Source organism: Moschus berezovskii, chromosome 11 (genome assembly GCF_049115385.1).
Source record: "Moschus berezovskii isolate FMDL1 chromosome 11, NW_MosBer_1.0, whole genome shotgun sequence".
In the NCBI taxonomy this organism is placed as follows: Eukaryota; Metazoa; Chordata; class Mammalia; order Artiodactyla; family Moschidae; genus Moschus; species Moschus berezovskii.
In genome coordinates this window covers 6,202,588-6,222,729 of record NC_142470.1, presented here as the reverse complement: position 1 = coordinate 6,222,729, position 20,142 = coordinate 6,202,588, and the positions used below count along the sequence as shown (strand labels likewise).

The following is a 20,142-nucleotide window of genomic DNA, read 5'->3' as shown; positions in this document are numbered from 1 at the left end:
AGAGACCATCTGGCCCGCAGAGCCTAAGATATTTACTCTCCGGCCCTTTCCAGAAGGAGCCAACCCCTGCTCTAGGCTTAACTCCCCATTTTACAGGTGGACAGACTGAGGTTCAGAGAGGGAGGGGCTCAAAGCTTCGCTGTGTGCTGACATGAGTGTATGAGAGAAGGTGGTTCGGATGTTAAAGAACCCGCCCGCAGTGCGGGAGACCTGGGTTCGATCCCTGGTTTGGGAAGATCCCCTGGAGGAGGGCGTGGCAACCCACACCAGTATTCTTGCCTGGAGAATCCCATGGATAGAGGAGCCTGGCGGGTTACAGCCCATGGGGTCGCACAGAGTCAGACACGACTGAGCAACTAAACATAGCATAGCACAGGAGAGAAACAGGGAAGCAGCGGGCAGGAGGATGAACAGAGCCAGATTTGAATGCTGACTCTGCCACCGACTGGCTGTGTGACCTTAGGCCGGCTGCTTGGCCTCGCTGAGCCTTGGATTCCTGTCTATAAAGTAGAGGCAATAACGCCTATCCCACAGTAAGGGTACTGATGACTTCAGGTACTGAGCACAGTGGAAACTGTTAGTATTTTCAGGGGGGTGGTGGGCACCCTGTCCGCCCTTGTGCTCCTGGACAGAGAGGCTATGGGTTGGGGTTAGGGGAGCCAGTCTCTGCTCAGGGGCCAGCTCCCATGGATGGTCTTATCTTCCGGCTCCTCCTCTGAAGCTGGGAAGGGAATGGGTGTCCTCAACTTCCCCTGAGGGCCCAGGACACCTTTCCAAGTCTCTGAGAATTCTCCCAGGCTCACCCAGTCTGGCTGCATGGAAACCACTTGGATTCCTGCTCATCCAGAGCCAGGCTTGGATGAGCTGATCCAGCTCCTGTTAGCCGATACGGAGTGGATGACTCTGGTCAAGTCACATACCTTTCTGAGTCTCAGTTTCCTCATCTGCAAAATGGGTGTGGCATCACCCACCCGTGGGAGGGGCCAACTGGAATGGAGGATGGAAAAGTGACTTGAAAACAGAAAATGTGGAAGAAATGAAACCCATCATCTCCCTCACCCCCACCCCACCCCAGGGAAAGGAAAAGAGCGAGCTGGGAACCCCGAGAGTGGGTCTAAGCCGCTAGTTTTAGGCACCACTGTGGACTAGGCTCCATGCTGGCTGCTCTGATGCCATGTCCTGTTGCACCCGGGGCAACTTTGTGAGCAAGAGAAACCGAGGCCCCGGCCAATGCGGGGTCCTGTGACCTCAAGGGGCAGGGCTAGGATTTGAAGCCTCCCGCTCATGCCTGCTGCCCCCTGGGCCTCGGTGTCCCCATCCCACACCGAGCTGGTGATTCTCACATGGTGCTGGGGGCAAGCCCAGGGGTGGGGATGGGTGCTGGGGCAGGGTGGGGAAGTAAGCCAAGCGTGGAGGAGCGACTCCTTGATGGGAGCACGGTTGTTCAGGGGACAGGGTGATGGCACTCACGCTTGGGAGGGGAGGGGTCCACACAAGGTGTCCTAATGCTGTTTCCTGAAAACCGGGGCGCGATTGGCCTCAGATCAGCCCCGGCCCCCTTGCAGGTTGGTGACGTCCAGGGATGCGGGGAGCCCTGAGCAGGCCGGACCTGCTCTGGGGGTCTGGGCTCTGTGCCCCCCCACGCCCCGAGCCCCTGCCCTGACCCCCCTCCCCGTGGCCCTGTCAGTGCCCCCCCAGGTGCAGCCGGGCCCGCGGGTCCTGAAGGTGCTGGTGGGAGAAGCCGTGGACCTGAACTGCGTGGCCGAGGGCAACCCGGAGCCCCGGGTGACCTGGTCCAAGGATGGGGTGGCCCTGCGGGGTGAGGGGCCCGAGGGCTCCGTCCACTTCGCGGCCATCCAAACCTCCCATGCCGGGACGTACCGCTGCGAGGCGTCCAGCAGTGCCGGGGTGGACGCCTGGGAGCTGGATCTCAGGGTGCTGGGTGAGTGGTCCCCAACCTCCAGAGCTCCCCAGAGCCCCATCTTCTGCAGTCCCCTGCAGCCGTCTGGGCTTCTGAGCTGTTGCACTGCTTCTTCCCACTAGACCTGAGGCCGCATCAGGCAGCTCTTCTCGCCAGCGCCCCCACCCCCCGAGTTGCGGGGGGCGGGGTTCCTTCCTCGGGGTGGGCTGCAGGCGCCCTGGGGTTGCTGACTGAAGAGCAGACGCCTGGGCCTGGGGCCAGCTTCTCCCACTTTCCAGCTGGACAACCATCGGCCAGTCATTTACATTCTCTGACCCCATAAAATGTGTCTAATAATATGTGAGGGGTCAGTGCGAGAATGCGTGTGAAGTGTCTGGTGCATAGAAAGTTCTGGATCCCTGGTGTTAGCCTGTTTGCTTTGATGAATCTGAAACACATGTAGAAAGCTGCTGCTGGAGGGGCCGGAAGCCCAAGCTCAGCCCCCAAGCCTGGGGGGGTTTGTGAGTGGCCCTAGAAGCTGTTCCATGGACCACCTTGGGGTGGGGGGTGGTGAGCTGACACCTCTGGCCCTGAGGCTGAGGGCTGGGGTGCAGGGCTTGCACCACTTATTCCAGCTGAGGCTCTGAAGGGAATGCTCCCTCCCCCCAAGGCCCTGGGCTCCTGGTGGGGAACGCCAGGCTTTGGGTTTGGGGGTGTGAGTGTGGCCACATCACCTCCCACCAGAGCCACCACACTGGGGGTCCGATGAGACCAGCGGCCTACTGGAGAGGGTAGCAGGAGAGAACGCCAGTCTGCCATGCCCTGCCAGAGGTGAGGCTGGGCCCTGGGCGGGCCAGGCAAGGAAGAAAACCCACCCACGTTCCAGCGCCCTGGGTCACTCACTGTGGGCAGTGCCCATGGGTATGGAGGGTTATGGGGTCCCCACTTCTGCCTGCCATGCTGGGCACTTCATCCCATCCACAACCCTATAGGATGGATATTAGCGTTAGCTTTTTCATTAGGGGCAATTTAGGCTCAGAGAGGGTAAGCAGCTTGCCTGAGGTCACATAGCTGGAAGATGACCTAATATGCTTTAACCCCTAGCTCCGTACCCGTTAAGCCCTGAGTCCCTCTGTGCCCAGGGAGTGTAACACCTGGGGCTGAGGAAGGCCCTGGGGTCCTGGGATCAGGGCTTGTGGCTCCCCCAGCCCCAGACTTTCTCACAGAGCATGGAACAGGGTTCTGGGCAAACCATCCCTTGGGGGCCCTTTTCCATCAACAACACAGTGAGGGTTCAAGATGGCCCCCCCGGTCAACTGCCCAGGCAGGTCACATGTCCTTTCTGAGCCTCAGTTTTCTCAGCTGTCCAGTGGGGTCACGCCCGTCCCTCCACAGAGGGCTGCCGTGGACTGCAGGAGTACTAGGTCCCAGCACCGTGCCTGGCACACAGTAGGGGCTTGGGGAAACGTGTTGAATGCGTGGAGCGATTCTACCCTCTGTGAAGCCTCCCAGTGGCACCCAATGGGTGCCAACCCGAATTGCTTCTTCTGGCTTTGGACCAAAATGGCCTAAATGTCTCCTCTGTATGTGGACAGTGTTCTCTTGGAGAGGAGGCATTTGGGTGTCCAGGGAGCAAGTGGCAGCTTACAGGAAGACTGGCAGGAGCTAGGAAAGTGGATTCCAGTTGGCACTGCACTTCCTTGTTGCTCGGGGCCTGGGGAAGTCCTTGGAAAGGGACGGGGGGAGGGGCAGATAGGAGGCAGGTGGGAGCCATGGGCTTCTATGGTAGCTCAGCTGGTAGAGAATGCGCCTGCAATGCTGGAGAGGAGCCAGAGGTTCGAGCCTTGGATTGGGAAGATACCTGGGAGGAGGGCATGGCAACCCACTCCAGTATTCTTGCCTGGAGAATCCCATGGATGGAGGAGCCTGGCGGGCTACAGTCCATGGGGTGGCAAAGAGGCACTCACTCCCGAGCGACTAAACACTTGGAACCCTGGGCACCAACCACCTGAAGGGACCATCTCACTCTTGACCAGGTCGCCACCTTGTGTTAGTATCTGGTAACAGCAAGGAATGTTTACAGCACTCGCGCAGAGTTCAGTTCGGTTCAGTCGCTCAGTCATGTCCGACTCTCTGCGATCCCATGGACTGCAGCACGCTAGGCCTCCCTGTCCACCGCCAACTCCCGGAGCTGTTTGACTCAAAACCAATGAGTTGACTTAAACTCGTGTCCGTTGAGTCGGTGATGCCATCCTCCCACCTTCAATCTTTCCCAGCATCAGGGTCTTTTCAAATGAGTCAGTTCTTTGCATCAGGTGGCCAAAGTATTGGAGTTTCAGTTTCAGCATCAGTTCTTCCAGTGAATATTCAGGCTTGGTTTCCTTTAGGATGGACTGGTTGAATCTCCTTGCAGTCCAAGAGACTCTTAAGAGTCTTCTCCAACACCACAGTTCAAAAGCTTCAATTCATCAGTGCTCAGCTTTATGGTCCAACTCTAACATCCATACGTGACTACAGGAAAAACCATAGCTTTGACCAGACAGACCTTTGTTTGAAAAGTAATGTCTCTGCTTTTTAATATGCTGTCTATGTTGGTCATAATTTTTCTTCCAAGGAGCAAGCATCTTTTAATTTCATGGCTGCAGTCACCATCTGCAGTGATTTTGGAGCCCCAAAAAATAAATAAAAAAAATTTTCAGTCGTTCTTGCACAGGGAGTCCTGATATAGATGCACGCAGAAAATACAGGTTCAATCCCTGGGTTGGGAAGATGCCCTGGAGAAGGAAATGGTAACCCACTCCTGTATTCTTGCCTGGGAAATCCCATGGACAGAGGTGTCTGGCAGGCTACAGCCCTTGGGGTTGCAGAGTCAAATACGACTTAGCAACTAAACAACAGCAGTGGGCCGTGGGAGGTGGGACCACCAACCTCTGCCTTTCGCGAGCCCAGCATCGTGTCTGGTCAGCCAGGGTGTCCTCTGGGCCTAAATTCATCCAGGTCAGCATCATCCAAGTCTCCTTCATTAAAACTGCCTGCTCCCCTCTCCCCGACTGTGCAGTTGCCCTTGGCCTTCTCCCTCTAGCAGGTGACTGCTGGGCACTAACTAGCATTCATCAGCCATGCGACCTTGGGCTCTGATGTGGAAAGGAGAAAGCCCTGAGCACCCGGCTGTGTCCTCTGGGAGCCCTGGTGCCCTGCAGTGGGTGGCACCATCTGCCTCCTCCTTGTGGGGTGCTGCAGAGGCCAGGAGCCTGGTCACCAATCTGCTGGTGATTTGGGACAATCACTGCTCCTCTCTTGACCCCCTTAAAAAGGGAGTGGAGACGAGATGAGTGATTTTCAGAAACAGCCCCGAGTCCCTGGAGTCTTCATTCAGAGCAGTGGTGGAGTTCAGTGGTTAGAGGTTGTTTAGGGGTTAGACGTTTGCATTAAACAATAAAGTTTCAGGGTTCAAAACGCGATGCCCCTCCAGGTCAGCCGCTCTGAGGTCCTGAGCTCTGGGTAGGGGGAGGAGGATGGGCTTGGGTCTTTTGGAGAAGATGAGGCGCTGGGAGGGGCATGTGTGTGTTTGTGGGGGTGTACGTGTGTGTTGTGTGTTCACACATGCATCCCCACCCTGGGGAGCAGGACCCTGGCAGTGGGTCACCTGGATGAGCATTCTAGGCAGGCACAGAGGAGCCTGTGAGAAAACAGGCACGGAGGATTAAGTAGCCCAAAGATCCCAGAGCGTGGGTGGCCGTGGTCCCTCCGTTTCCGAGATGGCCAGTGCACGGAGCCCCCAGCACTTGTCAGTGCTGTTCAGGCAGGGCCTCCTGAGCACCTCGGATGCCTTGAATGTGCCGCATCGTTTGTTTTTTTTAATTATTCATTTTTGGCTGCACTGTCTTTGTTGCTGTGCTGGCTTTCTCTCGTTGCAGCGAGTAGGGGCCGCCCTCCAGGCCCAGCGTGGGGGCTTCTTGTTGCAGCGGCTTCTCTTGTCGCGGAGCACGGGCTCCTGACACCTGGGCTCAGTAGTTGCGGTGCACGGGCCTTTGTTGCTCTGCGGCACGTGCGATCTTCCCGGAGCAGGGATCAAACCCATCGGCAGGTGGATTCTTAACCACTGGACCACCAGGGGAGCCTGGCTGTGCCGCCTCTTGATGTCATTCCCCACCCGGTTCCCCCCAAGTGAGGTGCCCCCTCCTTCCAACAGCAAGGGTAAAAGAGCAAGTGAGGCGGACAGAGTGTCTATACCAAGAGCCCCGAGCTGCCAGGGGAGCGGGCAGGCGCAGTGGGGGCGCAGTTCACGATGACAGTGTTTGGCGATGACTGTGATCCCGACGGGGCTGACGGAGGTGCTGCAGGCTGCCCTCTTCCTGGGCGCTGGTGGAGGCAGGAAGGGAGGTGAGGGCCCAGCAGGCAGGGCCGGAAGTAAGCGTTGCCCTTTGTCCTGAGGCCGCTCGGCACCTCTGCAGAGCTGGGGCTCACGTGACCCGAGCCCGGCTGTGACCACTGGGCGCCTCGCCTCCTGGGCACGTGCGCTGCTAGGAAGACTGGGTCATGCTTTCAGCACTGATCTGAGGACCTACTGTGTGCCCCGGCTGTTTCTATCCCGCACCCATTGTGCGTCAGGCCTTGTGAGCTGACAGTCTGCTGGCAGAGCCAGACTCTGGACAGTGCAACGTGGGGGATGATGGAGAAGGGCGTTCTGGGGGGTCGGGACACTCACGGGGCGGGGGTGTGGCCAGCAGCGCCCACCTCGTGCCTCAGAGGGGAATGAGGCCAGACCGAGCTGGGGCCTCCACCGCTTGTGTGATGATCCAATGGGATGAGACTGGGGCTGAGCATGGAGGGCTGGTTTCTTTCCTGTAGCACCTACTGGGTGCCAGGGGCTGGGGGTGCAACGGGGCCCAAAGCAGAGACCCTGGACCTTGTGGGGAGAGACAGACAATAGACCAAAAAATACATATATAGTGTAAAAAAAAAAGTGCATCTTATATACATTAGGCTTCCCTGATAACTCAGTTGGTAAAGACTGCCTGCAATGCAGGAGACCCCGGTTCGATCCCTGGGTCGGAAAGATCCCCTGGAGAAGGGATAGGCTACCCACTCCAGTATTCTTGGGCTTCCCTTATGGCTCAGCTGGTAAAGAATCTGCCTGCAGTGCGGGAGATCTGGGTTTGATCCCTGGTTTGGAAAGACCCCCTGGAGATGGAAACGGCTACCCACTCCAGTATTCTGGCCTGGAGAATTCCATGGAATCCATGGGGTCACAAAGAGTCAGACACGACTGAGTGACTTTTATTTCATATACATTAGAAAGTTGTAGGTGGGGGGCAAAGGTAGACGCAGGGTAGGGGTCGGGGGGTGAGAGTGCCCGTGAGGGCACAGTTCCGGGGGGGTGGGTCCTCTGAGAAGGTAACCGGCTTCTGGGGGGCGCTGGGAGGCCGTGTGGACGCACAGCCCTGGGTGGGAGGGGCCGGGCGTGTGGGCACCTGCAGCTCTAGGAGCGGCTCTTCCAGCCTGGGGACCAGGACGAGTCTGAGGTCACCCCCTCCTGGAGGGTCAGTGATGTTTGCACCCGGGTTGGGCGGGGGGTACAGTGCAGGTGTGGACCGAGAAGGAGGCAGGGTGTTGGTGCTGATGAGCCGGTGCCCTGCCAGGGACGCCCAAGCCGCAGGTCACGTGGCGGAAGGGCCCGTCGTCCGAGCCGCTGCGTGGCCGGCCCGGCCTGGCGGTGCTGGACGAAGGCTCTCTGTTCCTGGCCTCCGTTTCTCCCTCCGACGGCGGAGACTACGAGTGCCAGGCCACCAACGAGGCGGGCTCCGCGTCCAGGAGAGCCAAGCTGGTGGTCCATGGTGAGTAGGGACCCCAGAGCTGGCTGGTGGGGAGTGGCTTGTACACACCTCCTGATGGTACCCTGGGGTGCCAGGGTGGGGCGGCGTGAGCTCCCTGGCCCAAGAGCTCACCGCCTAGAGGATACAGGTCCTTGCTCCTCTGTCCCTCATGCCTGTCAGGGAGGGCTTGAAGGTGTTGTTGGGAGAGTGCTTTCTTCATGCAGAGAACCCCCCATGGAGACAGTGTAAGGAGACCCTGGAATTCCATAAATGACTTTAAAATGGGCTAGAAGTGAAGCTCCTTTAGAATGCTCACCAATGGTCAAAGCCCACCTCCCACTAAAGCTGCTGAAACTACCTGAGGCTCATATTCGCACTTCCCAAGGCCCACATGTCTCCCTGGTACCCGGCCCCCTCACCCAGGGTGCTGTGTGTGGGGGGAGGGGAGCGCGTCCCTCAACTTGGGCTCACAGAGGGGCTGAGAGAAGCCGTTTTAATAATGGGTTCCTAATGGAACCACCTTCCGCCTCCCCATAACAGGCCACGCCCACTTGCCCTGTAATGACTTGCCTGGGAAGTTTGTTTCAAAGACATACCCAGACGCCACCTAGAGAGACTCTGACTCTATGGGCTGGGGGCAGGGTGGTCCCCTAGGCACCCTCCTTGGTGACCATGACAACCGTTTGGGTGGAGAACTGGATGGAACCAATGGCTCCTGAATCTTGGAGAGCTGAATGTCAGATCGAGCAGAGAGCTCCTGGGCTCAACCAGGGCGAGGTCCCAGGTCCCGTGGTCGTTCCCAGGTCCACACGGCTCTGACAGCCAGGGTCTGGAATGGGCATCCTGGAACCCCAGAAGATGGGGAAATGGGGGGGAGTCGGAACAGCCCTCCAGGCCAGGAAGAACGGCCCAAACGGGGTCCCTGGCCGTGGCTGACCTGCGGAGGGGCAGCTTCTCTGCTTCTGCTTCTCCCAAGTGCCCCCCAGCCTCCGGGAGGACGGGCGCAGGGCCAACGTGTCGGGCATGGCCGGGCAGTCCCTGACGCTGGAGTGTGATGCCAACGGCTTCCCGGCCCCCGAGATCACGTGGCTGAAGAACGGGCGGAAGGTGGGTGTCCCCCAGGGGTGCACGGGCTCGGGGTGGGATATGGACAGAGTGCAGGCCTTCTGGACGGGTTCCTGAATGTAACCAGATGTGGCTGGGAGATGTGGCAAGGTGACAGGTGTCTTTGGGGACACATTGGGGTCTCAGGACCACGGGGGTCCCTTCACTGTGGTCCCACGATGAAGCCTGGAGGGCTGCATGGTGGAGAGGGCACAGCACCATTCTGGGTTCCAGTCACCGACCAGCTCCCTGGGCCTCAGTTTCCTCACTGCTGTTGGGGGCTAGAGGGTGGCCGGACCACCCTCCCCTCACCAGCTCCCTCGGGCCTCTTCTGCTCAGATCCCCGCCGTGGGTGGCCACCGCCTCCTGGATGGAGCCCGGGCCCTCCACTTTCCCAGGATCCAAGAGGGTGACTCTGGCCTCTATTCCTGCCGGGCCGAGAACCAGGCCGGGACCGCCCAGAGGGACTTCGATCTGCTCGTGCTCAGTGAGTGAGACAGAGCTCCCCCAGCTCCCAGGGGGATCTGGCCCTGCGACCCCTCTCCTTTTAGGCGTGGGGGTGGGTACTGCCTGCTGGGAGCTGGGGGCACAGAGGGCCCCATGGCACAGCAGTGTCACTGCTGTTGAACCATGTGATACGAAACAGCAGTTTAGGCTCTGAGGATGCACAGAGCCGGGGCTGCTTGGCCAGGGGTTTGGGGGAGCTTCCCACAAGGGCGGGTGGGAGAAGGGAAGGGTGAGCAGGCAGGGGACCTGCACAGGCAAAGGCCCTGGGGCAGGCAGGGATTGTAGGAGCCGCCCTTCCCGCTCAACCCTTTCTCAACCCTAGTCCCACCTTCGGTGCTTGGAGCCGAAGCTGCCCAGGAGGTGGTGGGCCTGGCTGGTGCAGGGGTCGAGCTGGAGTGCCGGACCTCAGGGGTCCCCACACCCCAGGTGGAATGGACCAAGGACGGGCAGTGAGTGGCCCCCAGCGGGGAGCTTGGGCTGGATGGAGTGTGTGTGTGTGGGGTCCTCTGGGGAGGTGGAACTCTACAGGGATGGGGTTTGCCGTGCATTGTGTGAGCCACCCAGGGCCCAGGCAGAGATCACCCAGGTGAGACCCCTCTTTCCATGGGCAGAGTCTTCTCATTACTCAGCCAGCCTTCCTTTTATTTTTAAAACTTTCTTCAAAAGTACTTTTAAAGGTTTTTAAAAATTTTTTAGGTATTCATATGATGTTTACCATTCTGAAATGGAAGTTTACCATTGCTTCCCTTGTGGCTCAGCTGGTAAAGAATCTGCCTGCAATGCGGGAGACCTGGGTTCAATCCCTGGGTTGGGAAGATCCCCTGGGGAAGGGAAAGGCTGACCGCTCCAGTATTCTGGCCTGGAGAATCCCATGGACTGTATAAGTCCATGGGGTTGCAAGTCAGACACGACTGAACGACTTTCGCTTCACTTTCACTTTGCCGTTCTGCACAATTCAGCATGCGTAGTGCATCCATAGGGTTGCGATCCGTCAGCTCTATCTGGTTCCAGAATATTTCATCACCCCAAAAGAGACCCCACACCCATGAGCAGTCACTCCTCTGTTCCTCGCCCCCAGCCCCTGGCAACCACTAACCTGCTGTCTGTCTCTACAGATTTCCCTCTATTTTGTATGAATTTCTTGCACATGACTTTTCATGACTGGCTTCTTGCCCTTAGCACTCAGCTTTCGAAGTTCCTCCATGCTACAACCACGCTACCTCATTCCTTTTAATGGTTGAATAATATTCCATTGTAGGGAAGGACCACATTTTGTTTACCCATTTATCCATTCATGGGCACTTGGTTTGTTGGTACTTTTCAGCGACTGTGAGTCTTCCAGTCTTCCTTTTCCCAAGCAGTAGGCCCCCTCTGTGCAGCCTGCCCCTGCCAGGGCCTTGGCCTTACTTCTCTCCACCATCTTTTTCCAGACCTGTCTTTCTGGGGGAGCCTCACATCCAGCTTCAGGAGGATGGCCAGGTTCTCAGAATCACCAATAGTCACCTGGGAGATGAGGGATGGTACCAGTGTGTGGCCTTCAGCCCAGCCGGCCAGCAGACCAAGGACTTTCAGCTCAGAATCTACGGTGAGCCCAGCCCCTTCCCATCCTCACCACGGGCTGCCCACTGCGTGGAGTGAGGGTGAGGGCAGAAATGGGAGTCTCTGAGGAGTCCGCCCCCAGTCCAGTAAAACCGGAGGGAGTCGGACAGAGGGAATCTGAAACGTTCCCCAAATCCCATCGTCCCCATCTGAGCTTTCCAAGTTCTCCTATCCCTGGTACACTCCGGATGGTCGTTTCTTTAAATCAAGTCACTTTTCTTTCCACTGAAACCCAGTTACCTAAAAGGATGTTGGCTGTTTCAAAGGCAAGTGGGAACCAGGGTTGCTTGGCCCTCATGGGAGGAAGCTGTGAAAACAAATGCCACCAAACAGGGATGTTGGAAACCCTGAGGCATGAGCTGCCCGCACGTGGTAGAAAGAGCAGGATAGAAAGTGCTGGAAAGGTTAAAACACAGTCACACCAGACACACCAAACCACCTTGTCCTTTGTCACAATTGGGCCAGAGGAGATTTGGGAAGGGCATAACTGTTCTTTTATGAGATGCATGTCTGTGTGTCCCAAGGGTCCTCTTGGGTACCACCCGTGGTGTGTGACCTGTCCTGTGGGACCCCTGATCCAGTTCAGCCCCTTGTTTTACAGATGAGGAGGCTGAACCCCAGAGAAAGTGACCTCTTCAAGTCATACAGCCACTTAGAGGCGGGGGGTGGGGGTGTCCAGAGCCTGACCTGCGGCCCCTGCCCCACCTCCTGCACCTCTTGCAATGGCCAGGCTCGCCTTCCACGTCAGCATGTCCCGAGCTGGCCTCTCCCGTCTGTCCCAGTCCCCCTCCCCGCCCTCTGCAGAGGAAGCTTGTGACGGCTGCGGTGCTGTGACCCACGGGCAGGGGCGTGGGGGCTGCGAGGGGCGGGACGCCAGCCGCCTCGGCGCTGTGCAGGCTCCCTGTGACCTTCTCTCACCCCCACTGTCTTCAGCACCCCCCACCATCTGGGGCTCCAACGAGACGAGCGAGGTGGCCGTCATGGCGGGCCACCCCGTGTGGCTCCTGTGCGAGGCCCGAGGGGTACCCATGCCCGACATCACCTGGTTCAAGGATGGCGACCCCCTGGTCCCCAGCACTGAGGTGGTCTACACCAGAGGTGGGCGGCAGCTGCAGCTGGAGCGGGCCCAGGGCTCGGACGCTGGCACCTACAGCTGCAGGGCCAGCAACGCCGTGGGGGTCATGGAGAAGACCACCCGGCTGGAGGTTTATGGTGAGCAGCCTGGGGGCGTGGCAGGAGCAGGGATCAGCTGGGGTGAGCAGTGGGAGGACTCTGGGCCACAGTGGCCTCCGTCTGGCTCCAAAGGTGGGCAAGGGGAGTGGCCAGAGGCCCAAGATAATGAGATTGAATAGTTATCCCGGGGAGAAGGGTCATCTCATCCAACCTCCCCTGGCCAGAGGGGAAACTAAGGCCAGGAGACAGGTCTGTCTCGGAGCCCAGGGAGAGCCCAGTGGAGAAGTCAGATCTCCCCTCGTGGTTTAGGGCTTTTCAGAAATTTTGCACCCAGACCCCCAAGACCACCACTAATAACTAACTGCTCTTGATTAATCACTTACTGTGGTCCAGACCCCCTGGGGCTTGTCACAGCGATAGCTAATTTCATCTCAGGGACTAGGGCCCTGGTCCCCCAACTAATGGGTGAGTCTAGTGGGCTCTGGGACTGACCCAGGTCACCCTGCTAGGAGGTGAGAGGGCCTGGTTCACACCTAGAGGGTCTGACTATAGATAAAGAGAAAGGGTTAGTCACTCAGTCGTGTCTGACTCTTTGCAACACTATGGCCTGCCAGGCTCCTCTGTCCATGGAATTCTCCAGGCAAGATACTGGAGTGGGTGGCCATTTCCCTCTCCAGGGGATCTTTCCGGCCCAGGGATCGAACTCTGGTCTCCCGCATTGCAGGCAGATTGTTTCCCTGGTCTGAGCCACCAGGGAAGCCCTGACTATAGATGGCGTGCTGTTAACCTGGGCGTTGGCCTGCGTGAAGGGTCTTGGCTCTGAGGGCACGCAGAGAACTCAGAGAACAGGGTGTGTGTCGATGGGCAGGGATGGGTCCGAGCAAGTAAAGTCTGAGAGGGCGGAATGCAGGTCAGTGGGGTCCTTCTGGTTCCTCTTAAAGGGTCAGCTCTGGAGCTCTGATCCCACAAAACACCAATGGCTTGGGTGCTGGAGCCCTGGGGACCCCAAAGGGAAGCTGGGGTGTCTGGGGTCTGCGGGGCCCCTCCAAGAGTGAGCCCAGTTGCCAGCTCAGGGATCTGAGGATCTCCTGGAAGTTGAAGGAAGATGCACGTGTGTTTCCATTACATTTTCAGTGGGAATTGTGACCCACACGAGGTTGAGAAGCCCACCCTTGGTCCTTCGTTGCCCGATGTCTCCTAGCAATGGCTCCATGGGCTTAGCAACCTGGGGGGCCCTCCCAGTGGGAAGAGAGAAGCCCCACTCCTGAGCTACCCACTAGGCCATCCTTGGCTGAGTTAGGAGCCCCCACAGGCTGGGTCATCTGGACTAGGGTCGGCTCACTTCCTTGGACCAAGAAGGGGACCAGTAGGAGCAAAGGCTCTGATCTTGGACCTGGGGGAGCCCATCATCAGGGGTTCAGTGGATATGGAGACCCACTGGGGATATGCAGAGATGAGTGTTCTGCTGAAGATGAGCTCATGGGGGGAGCAAGGCATGGAGAGAAGATGCAGGCAGAGTAGGGGGCAGTGGGTGGGGGGGTGCCACCAAGGGACAGAGGATGGAGAGGGTGCTTCCAGCCAGAGGTTCGGGGGAGGCTCAGAGGAGGAGGTGAGGTCTGAACAGGGCTTTCAGCTAGCAGAGCGGGGAGGAGGCGTTTCACACAGGGTGGGGTCGGGGAGGGGCTTAACCGGGCTACTGGCCCCTAAACAGCCCCCGTCTCTCCCCCAGTCCCACCCACCATTGATGGCACTGGCGAAGGACCTCGAGTGGTGAAGGCCGTGGCCGGGAGGCCCTTGACCCTCAAGTGTGTGGCCAGAGGCTACCCACCCCCCGCCGTCTCCTGGTACCACGAGGGGCTGCCCGTGGTGGAGAGCAACGGGACATGGCTGGAGGCAGGTGGTGGCATGCTGAGCCTGGAGAGCCTGGGGGAGGCGTCCGGAGGCCTGTACAGCTGCGTGGCCAGCAGTGCCGCGGGGGAGGCCGTGCTGCATCACTCCGTGGAGGTGCAAGGTGAGCCCAGGCCTGCCCGCCCGCGCCACTGGGCCGGGGGCCCCTCCTCGCACTCCCGCTGTGTGCGGAGCGGGTGGAAGCTGGGGGAGAAGTGACCAGGGCCTGAGACAGATGAGGGCACTGTGACCTGGGTGGGGGCCCTTCGGAGCTACCGGGTGGACAGGGCAAATTCCCAGATTCAGGGTCCCTGTTCCCTCCCAGGACTCTGGGCTAGGTCACCACCGAGGTGGCGGTGGAGGACCCCTGGTGGAGGACATCTGTCTTCCAGGAGATGCTCCTGGTCAGTGGGAGCTCAAGGGGGAACTAACTCCCTGAGGTCCAAAGCTGGGTTGGTGGGCGCTGGTCCCAGGACAGGTGGGCGGGGCTTTTGCCTGCTTCCTCCCACCACTGATTCCGAGATAAGTCAGGGAACAGGCCGACGGGACTCCTGAGCCCTGGGTCTGGTGGGAAGATGGACACTGAAAACAGACCACTCTGGTGGGGAGGCCGAACTTGGGTGCTCCTGGAAGGCCTTCTGGAGGAGGGGCCACTTACAGGGAGACTAGAAGGGCGAGGTGGAGCTTGGGGCTTCTTCTGGCGGCACAGGGACTTGGGAGGGCTGGAGGCCAGCATTTTCTCAACTCCAGACACCCAATGGTGGCTCCTGTCTGCAGTTGCCCCACAGCTCCTGGTGGCTGAAGGCTTGGGCCAGGTGACCACCCTCGTGGGACAGTCCCTGAACCTTCCCTGCCAGGCTTCAGGCTCCCCAGCGCCCACGATCCAGTGCGTACGGGGTGGGGGAGGCCAGAACTGGGGGGATCGGGGAGTGGGCAAAGAGCATGCTTGGAGGGGTGGGGATGGGAGATACTCCGCCTCTCAGATGTATGAAGGGGGCCACGGAGTCAGGGACGTGAGAGCAGGAGAGCAATGTGCCTGACCTCCTGGCCTGTCCTGTTGCCCCTGCGTGCCCCGGCCTCAGACTGACCTGTTCCCCTCCCCGCCACGCTCTAGGTGGCTGCAGAATGGCCGCCCGGCAGAGGAGCTGCCCGGGGTGCAGGTGGCCTCACAGGGGACCACTCTGCACATCAACCGTGTGGAGCTGGGCCACGCGGGTCTCTTCTCTTGCCAGGCCACCAATGAGGCCGGCACGGCTGGGGCCGAGGTGGAGCTGTCTGTGCACGGTGAGGGGGTCTGGGGTTCCAGGGCCGGGGTGGGTGAAGCCAGAGGGCCATGGTCATCTGTGCCTTTGGCAAGCCTAGTAGACTTGGGCAGGGTGGGGAGCTGGTCTTCTCAGGATGGCATTTCTGGGCTGGACTCCCCAGCTCACCACAGAGACACAGACGTGAGTGGGGTCTCAGCTTCTCACTACACTTGATAACTCCCCAGTCCACAGGCCCACAGTCCTCTCCCCAGCCTCTCCTACCCCTCTTTATACTGATCACACCAAACATCATTCAACTCTTTAAATACATTGGCTTCCTTGCCTCAAGCCTGCAAATGCTGTTTCCTCTGCCTGGAATAGTCTTCTTTGCTTGCTTAGCACCTCTTGATCTTTTAGATCTGTCTTTTTAGATCTTCCTTTCCTCCAGGAAGCCCTCCTTGATTCCAACATGGTTATAATCTGCACTGCTCAGTCCTTCATGACCATCGCAACCCCACCTATTATATTGGCATTGCTTGTTTGGTTGTTCATCTCTCCTGCCCAGCTTGGGAGCTCTGGGGGCAGCACAGAGCTTTCTCTGCTGTGTCCCTGTGCTTAGTGCAGTGAGGGGCACAGTGCACATACGGATGGATGATGGGTGATGCGTGGGTGGGTGGTGGATGGATGGATGGCGGATGAATAGATGGATGATGGATGGATAGATGACGGATGAATGAATGGACAGATGATGGATAGATAGCTGGTGGATGGATGGACGGATGGATGGAAGGATGAATAAATGGGTGGATGATGGATGGATGGATGATGGTTGATGGGTGGATGCAAGATGAATGAAGGGATGGATGATGCATAGATAGATGGTTGATGGATGGTTGATGAGTGATGGATGAATAGAGGAAGGATGGATGATTAGTGGATGGATGGATCATGTACGGTTGGATAGATGGATGATGGATGGACGGTTGATGGATGAATGGATGATGAATGATGAATGGATGATGATAGATGGATGCATGGATCTATGATGGATGAGGGATGGTGAATGGGTGATGGATGATGGATGGATGGATGGATCTGTGATGGATGATAGATGATGGATGGTGGATGGGAGAATTTCAAAGGGAAAGACCTGCTCTGCTGGCTTCCAGCCTGGTGCTCTTCCCCACAAGGCCAGGTGTCTGGAGGGTTGAGTAGGGGGAAGCTAGAGGCCAGCCCCGCAAGGCCACTCCCTCACTACCCAGGCATTGAGGAGGTTTCTGGGTGCCCACTGCACCCCTCCTGAACCTGACTGGGCCTCCCTGCCTCTCCTCTGCCCAGAGCTCCCATCGGTGGTCATAGTTGGGGGTGAGAACATCACAGCCCCTTTCCTGCAGCCGGTGACCCTCCGATGTGCAGGGACTGGGGTTCCTACCCCAAGCCTCCGCTGGTGGAAGGATGGGGTGGCTCTGGCAGCCTCGGGGGGGAGCCTGCAGGTATGTGCAAGGGCCCCAGGGCTGGTGGGACAACTGCACAGGTGGAGCGGCTGCTTTTTAGGGTCCTAGAGAGCCCAAGACGGACCCCGGCAGCCTGAAAGCAGAACAAACAATGTCCACTCATCCTGGAAATGCTCAGTGGATGCTGGGGTGCTGGGTCTGAAGGAGGAAGGGAGCCCTGAGCCTCGACCAGGTCCCCAGAGTTTGGGTGGCCAGAGGGAGAAAGTTGGGGGAGGGTAGTAGCCCCCAAGATCAGGGGAATCGTCTGGAATCTGAAAGCGGGGCTCAGAGCTCCGCCCCGGAACCAAGCTTGTGCCCATCCTTGCTTTCTCCTGCCCTGGGGTCAGCGGTGGCCCGTCCGCTTGCCATTTCCCAGTGTCGCTCTGACTGCCCTGGCCCTGGGCCCCGCCCACCCCCCGGCACACACCTGCCCTTCCTCCTGTCCGCCCAGATTGAGAAGGTGGACCTGAAGGATGAAGGCACCTACACTTGTGTCGCCACGAACCTGGCCGGGGAGAGCAGGAGGGAAGTGACGCTCAGGGTGTTAGGTAAGGAGACTGACCAGGGTGGGGGGTGCTCGAGGGCCCGCGGGGCCACTGCCAGAGGCCAAGATGGCTGGGGTCCGAAAATCAATGTCACGCACTTAACTTTAGATGTCGATGGGACTTCCTTGGCAGTCCAATGGTTAAGACTCTACGCTTCCACTGCAGGGGGCATGGGTTTGATCCCTGGTCGAGGAACTAAGATCCCACATGCTCTGCGGGGCAGCCAATAAGATAAAATAAGTAGAAAGTCATTTACTGTGGCCCCTTTTGGTTGTTTATATATATGTGTGTGTGTATATATATATATATGTAAAATTTTATTTATCTATTTGTGTTTTTTTGGCGGTGCTGATTCTTCCTTGTTGCATGGGCTTTTCCTCTAGCTGCAGCCAGCAGGGGCTACTCTCTCGTTGCGGTTGGCTTCTCATTGCGGTGGCCTCTCTTGTTGGGGTACACGGGTCCTGGGCACGTGGGCTTCAGTGGTTGCGGCCACGTAGGCTCAGCAGTTGCTGCTCACAGGCTCGAGAGCACAGGTTCAGTAGTCGTGGCGCATGGGCTTGGTTGCTACACGCCATGTGGGATCTTCCCAGACCAGGGATTTAACCCACATCTCCTGCATTGGCAGGGGCATTCCTTACCACTAAGCCACCAGGGAAGCCTTCCTTTTGATTGCTTTCTGTTAGACTTTCCGTGGACAACCTGTTCTCATTCATCTGCAACTTTGCTTGCTTTATGCATTTGAGGGTTCATTTAGGTCCTTGGGTATACGGGCACACCCTTGCCCTTGTCACCCCTCATGACTGCCTGGGGTCCCTGGGATCCACGTCCCCTCTGTGCCTGATGCTGGCTGCTCCTGGCAGGGGGGTTGGGTACCAGGGTCATCCTTGTACGATTGAAATAAAGCTTGCCTCCCAGCGCCTTTGTTCTTAGGCAGGAAGGGGGTTCCTTAATCAGCAAGCGTGAGCCGTTGGGGTGCCTTATTGCCCAGGCCCCCTTGGGAAGGCTGGGGGGTTCTTAGCTGCCTGGAGCCTCACCCTGAAAGCCAGGATCTCCTTATCTCCCCTAGTGCCTCCCAACATCGAGCCGGGTCTGGTCAACAAGGCGGTGCTAGAAAATGCCTCCGTGACCTTGGAGTGCCTGGCTTCCGGCGTGCCCTCTCCTGGTAAGTAAGACCCCTCCTCTTGTCTGAAAGACACCTCCAGCCAACCCCAGTTCCCATCTGAAGAGGTCAGCCAGGGCTCCAGGCACGGCTCTGGCTGAGGATGAAATCAGCAGTCCCGCCCCTTCCCTCCCCCATGTTCCCCTCGTCCTTCTCAAGAGCTGTTTATCTCATGCCCTTTACACACCAGGGCCCAGAGCCTTTGCCCTAGTGTCTGAAACAAACCTGCAGGATTTCTGCTGAGTTCGTGATTTCATGGGGCTGCCTCTAGGCTGGGGGGTGAGAATCTTCTCTAGGCCAGCAGTTGAGGAAAGGGCTGGGAGCTGGGGCTGGGTGTGAATGCCCAGCAGACAGGACTGGCCCAGGAAGAGGGTCCATTTCCTGTCCCCCATCGGAACCACGGCAACCCTGCTTTGCCTGGGGTAGTAAGCCCTAGAGGTATTGGCCCTCTGCCAGGGGGGAACCCTGTTCTGGCATGAGCCCTGGCAGGATGGAAGGAAGTTGAAGATACAGTCGGCCCTTATTTATTTATCATCTCCTTATTAACTTTATTTTTAACTGCAGTGAATTAATCTACAATGTTGTGTTCATTTCTGCTGTATAGCAGAGTGGCTCATTTGTACATATATTTGTACATATATTTATTTGTACATATATTTATTTGTACATATACTTGTACATTCTTCATAAATACGCTTTCCCATTGTGGTTTATCATGAGGTATTGAATATAGTTCTCTGTGCTGTACGGTAGGACCTTGTTCCTCCATCCTATACATGATGGCTTACATCTGCTGACCCCAGCCTCCCACTCCATCCCTCTCCCTCCCCCGCACCCCCTTGGCAACCACAAATCTGTTCTCTCTGGCTGTGAGTCTGTTTTTGTTTCGTGGATGGGTTCATTTGTATCATATTTTAGATTCCACATATAAGTGATATCGTATGGTGATATCGTCTGTCTCTTCCTGGCATTTGTCTTTACTTCGCTTAGTATGATCGTGATCATCTCTAGTTCCATCCATGCTGCTGCAAATGGCATCGTTTTGTTCTTTTTTCATGGCTGTGTAATATTCCATTGGATATATGTACCGGATCTTCCTTATCCATCCATCTGTTGATGGACATGTAGGTCGTTTCCTTGTCTCAGAAATTGTGAATAGTGCTGCTGTGAACCTGGCGTCCATGTACCTATTCACAGTCAATCCATAATGACGAGGCTGCTGTTTGGGGGTGTACTGTCTTCTCTTTGAAAGATCTGCCTCGTGGGTGGTCTCCTGGCAGGAGTGAGATGTGAAGGGGCCAGGCTGGCTTTGACTGTTCTTGCTCCTGCTGCCCCAGCCTGTGTCCCTCTCTGCCTTCGATCCCATCTCAGACAACTGCCCGATTCTGCTCCCATCCGCCTTCCTTTCAGGCTTTCTCCAGTGCCTGAAATAAAGTCGCACCATACGGGCACTGTGGAAGCCTCCCTCAGATGCGCAAGACACAGGCGCACTCTGAGAGGCTGGCAGGGACCCTTGCATCTCTCTTCTCCAGATATCTCCTGGTTTAAGGGCCGCCAGCCTGTCTCTGCCTGGAACAGAGTGATGGTGTCAACTGATGGCAGAGTCCTTCTCATTGAGCAAGCCCAGCTTTCTGATGCCGGGAGCTACCGCTGTGTGGCGTCCAATGCGGTGGGCAGCACAGAGCTGCAGTACAGCCTGCGGGTCAATGGTGAGC

The 20,142-nt window shown here is 57.7% G+C and overlaps 1 protein-coding gene across 4 annotated transcripts in view; it reads left to right on the top strand.

Annotated features, from left to right (window-relative positions):
- The window catches only part of HMCN2 (hemicentin 2), a 173,898-nt gene that overhangs the window by 82,122 nt on the left and 71,634 nt on the right, over positions 1 to 20,142 (top strand). For all 4 annotated transcript variants that reach the window (XM_055399540.2, XM_055399542.2, XM_055399541.2 and 1 more), the window contains exons 24-38: positions 1,688 to 1,942; positions 2,645 to 2,731; positions 7,543 to 7,737; positions 8,693 to 8,823; positions 9,160 to 9,307; positions 9,650 to 9,776; positions 10,758 to 10,912; positions 11,860 to 12,138; positions 13,829 to 14,110; positions 14,764 to 14,872; positions 15,101 to 15,270; positions 16,569 to 16,723; positions 17,175 to 17,271; positions 18,335 to 18,430; positions 19,960 to 20,136. In XM_055399540.2, the coding sequence (XP_055255515.2) occupies positions 1,688 to 1,942; positions 2,645 to 2,731; positions 7,543 to 7,737; positions 8,693 to 8,823; positions 9,160 to 9,307; positions 9,650 to 9,776; positions 10,758 to 10,912; positions 11,860 to 12,138; positions 13,829 to 14,110; positions 14,764 to 14,872; positions 15,101 to 15,270; positions 16,569 to 16,723; positions 17,175 to 17,271; positions 18,335 to 18,430; positions 19,960 to 20,136 (2,463 nt within the window). The remainder of the gene's footprint in view (positions 1 to 1,687; positions 1,943 to 2,644; positions 2,732 to 7,542; positions 7,738 to 8,692; positions 8,824 to 9,159; positions 9,308 to 9,649; positions 9,777 to 10,757; positions 10,913 to 11,859; positions 12,139 to 13,828; positions 14,111 to 14,763; positions 14,873 to 15,100; positions 15,271 to 16,568; positions 16,724 to 17,174; positions 17,272 to 18,334; positions 18,431 to 19,959; positions 20,137 to 20,142) is intronic.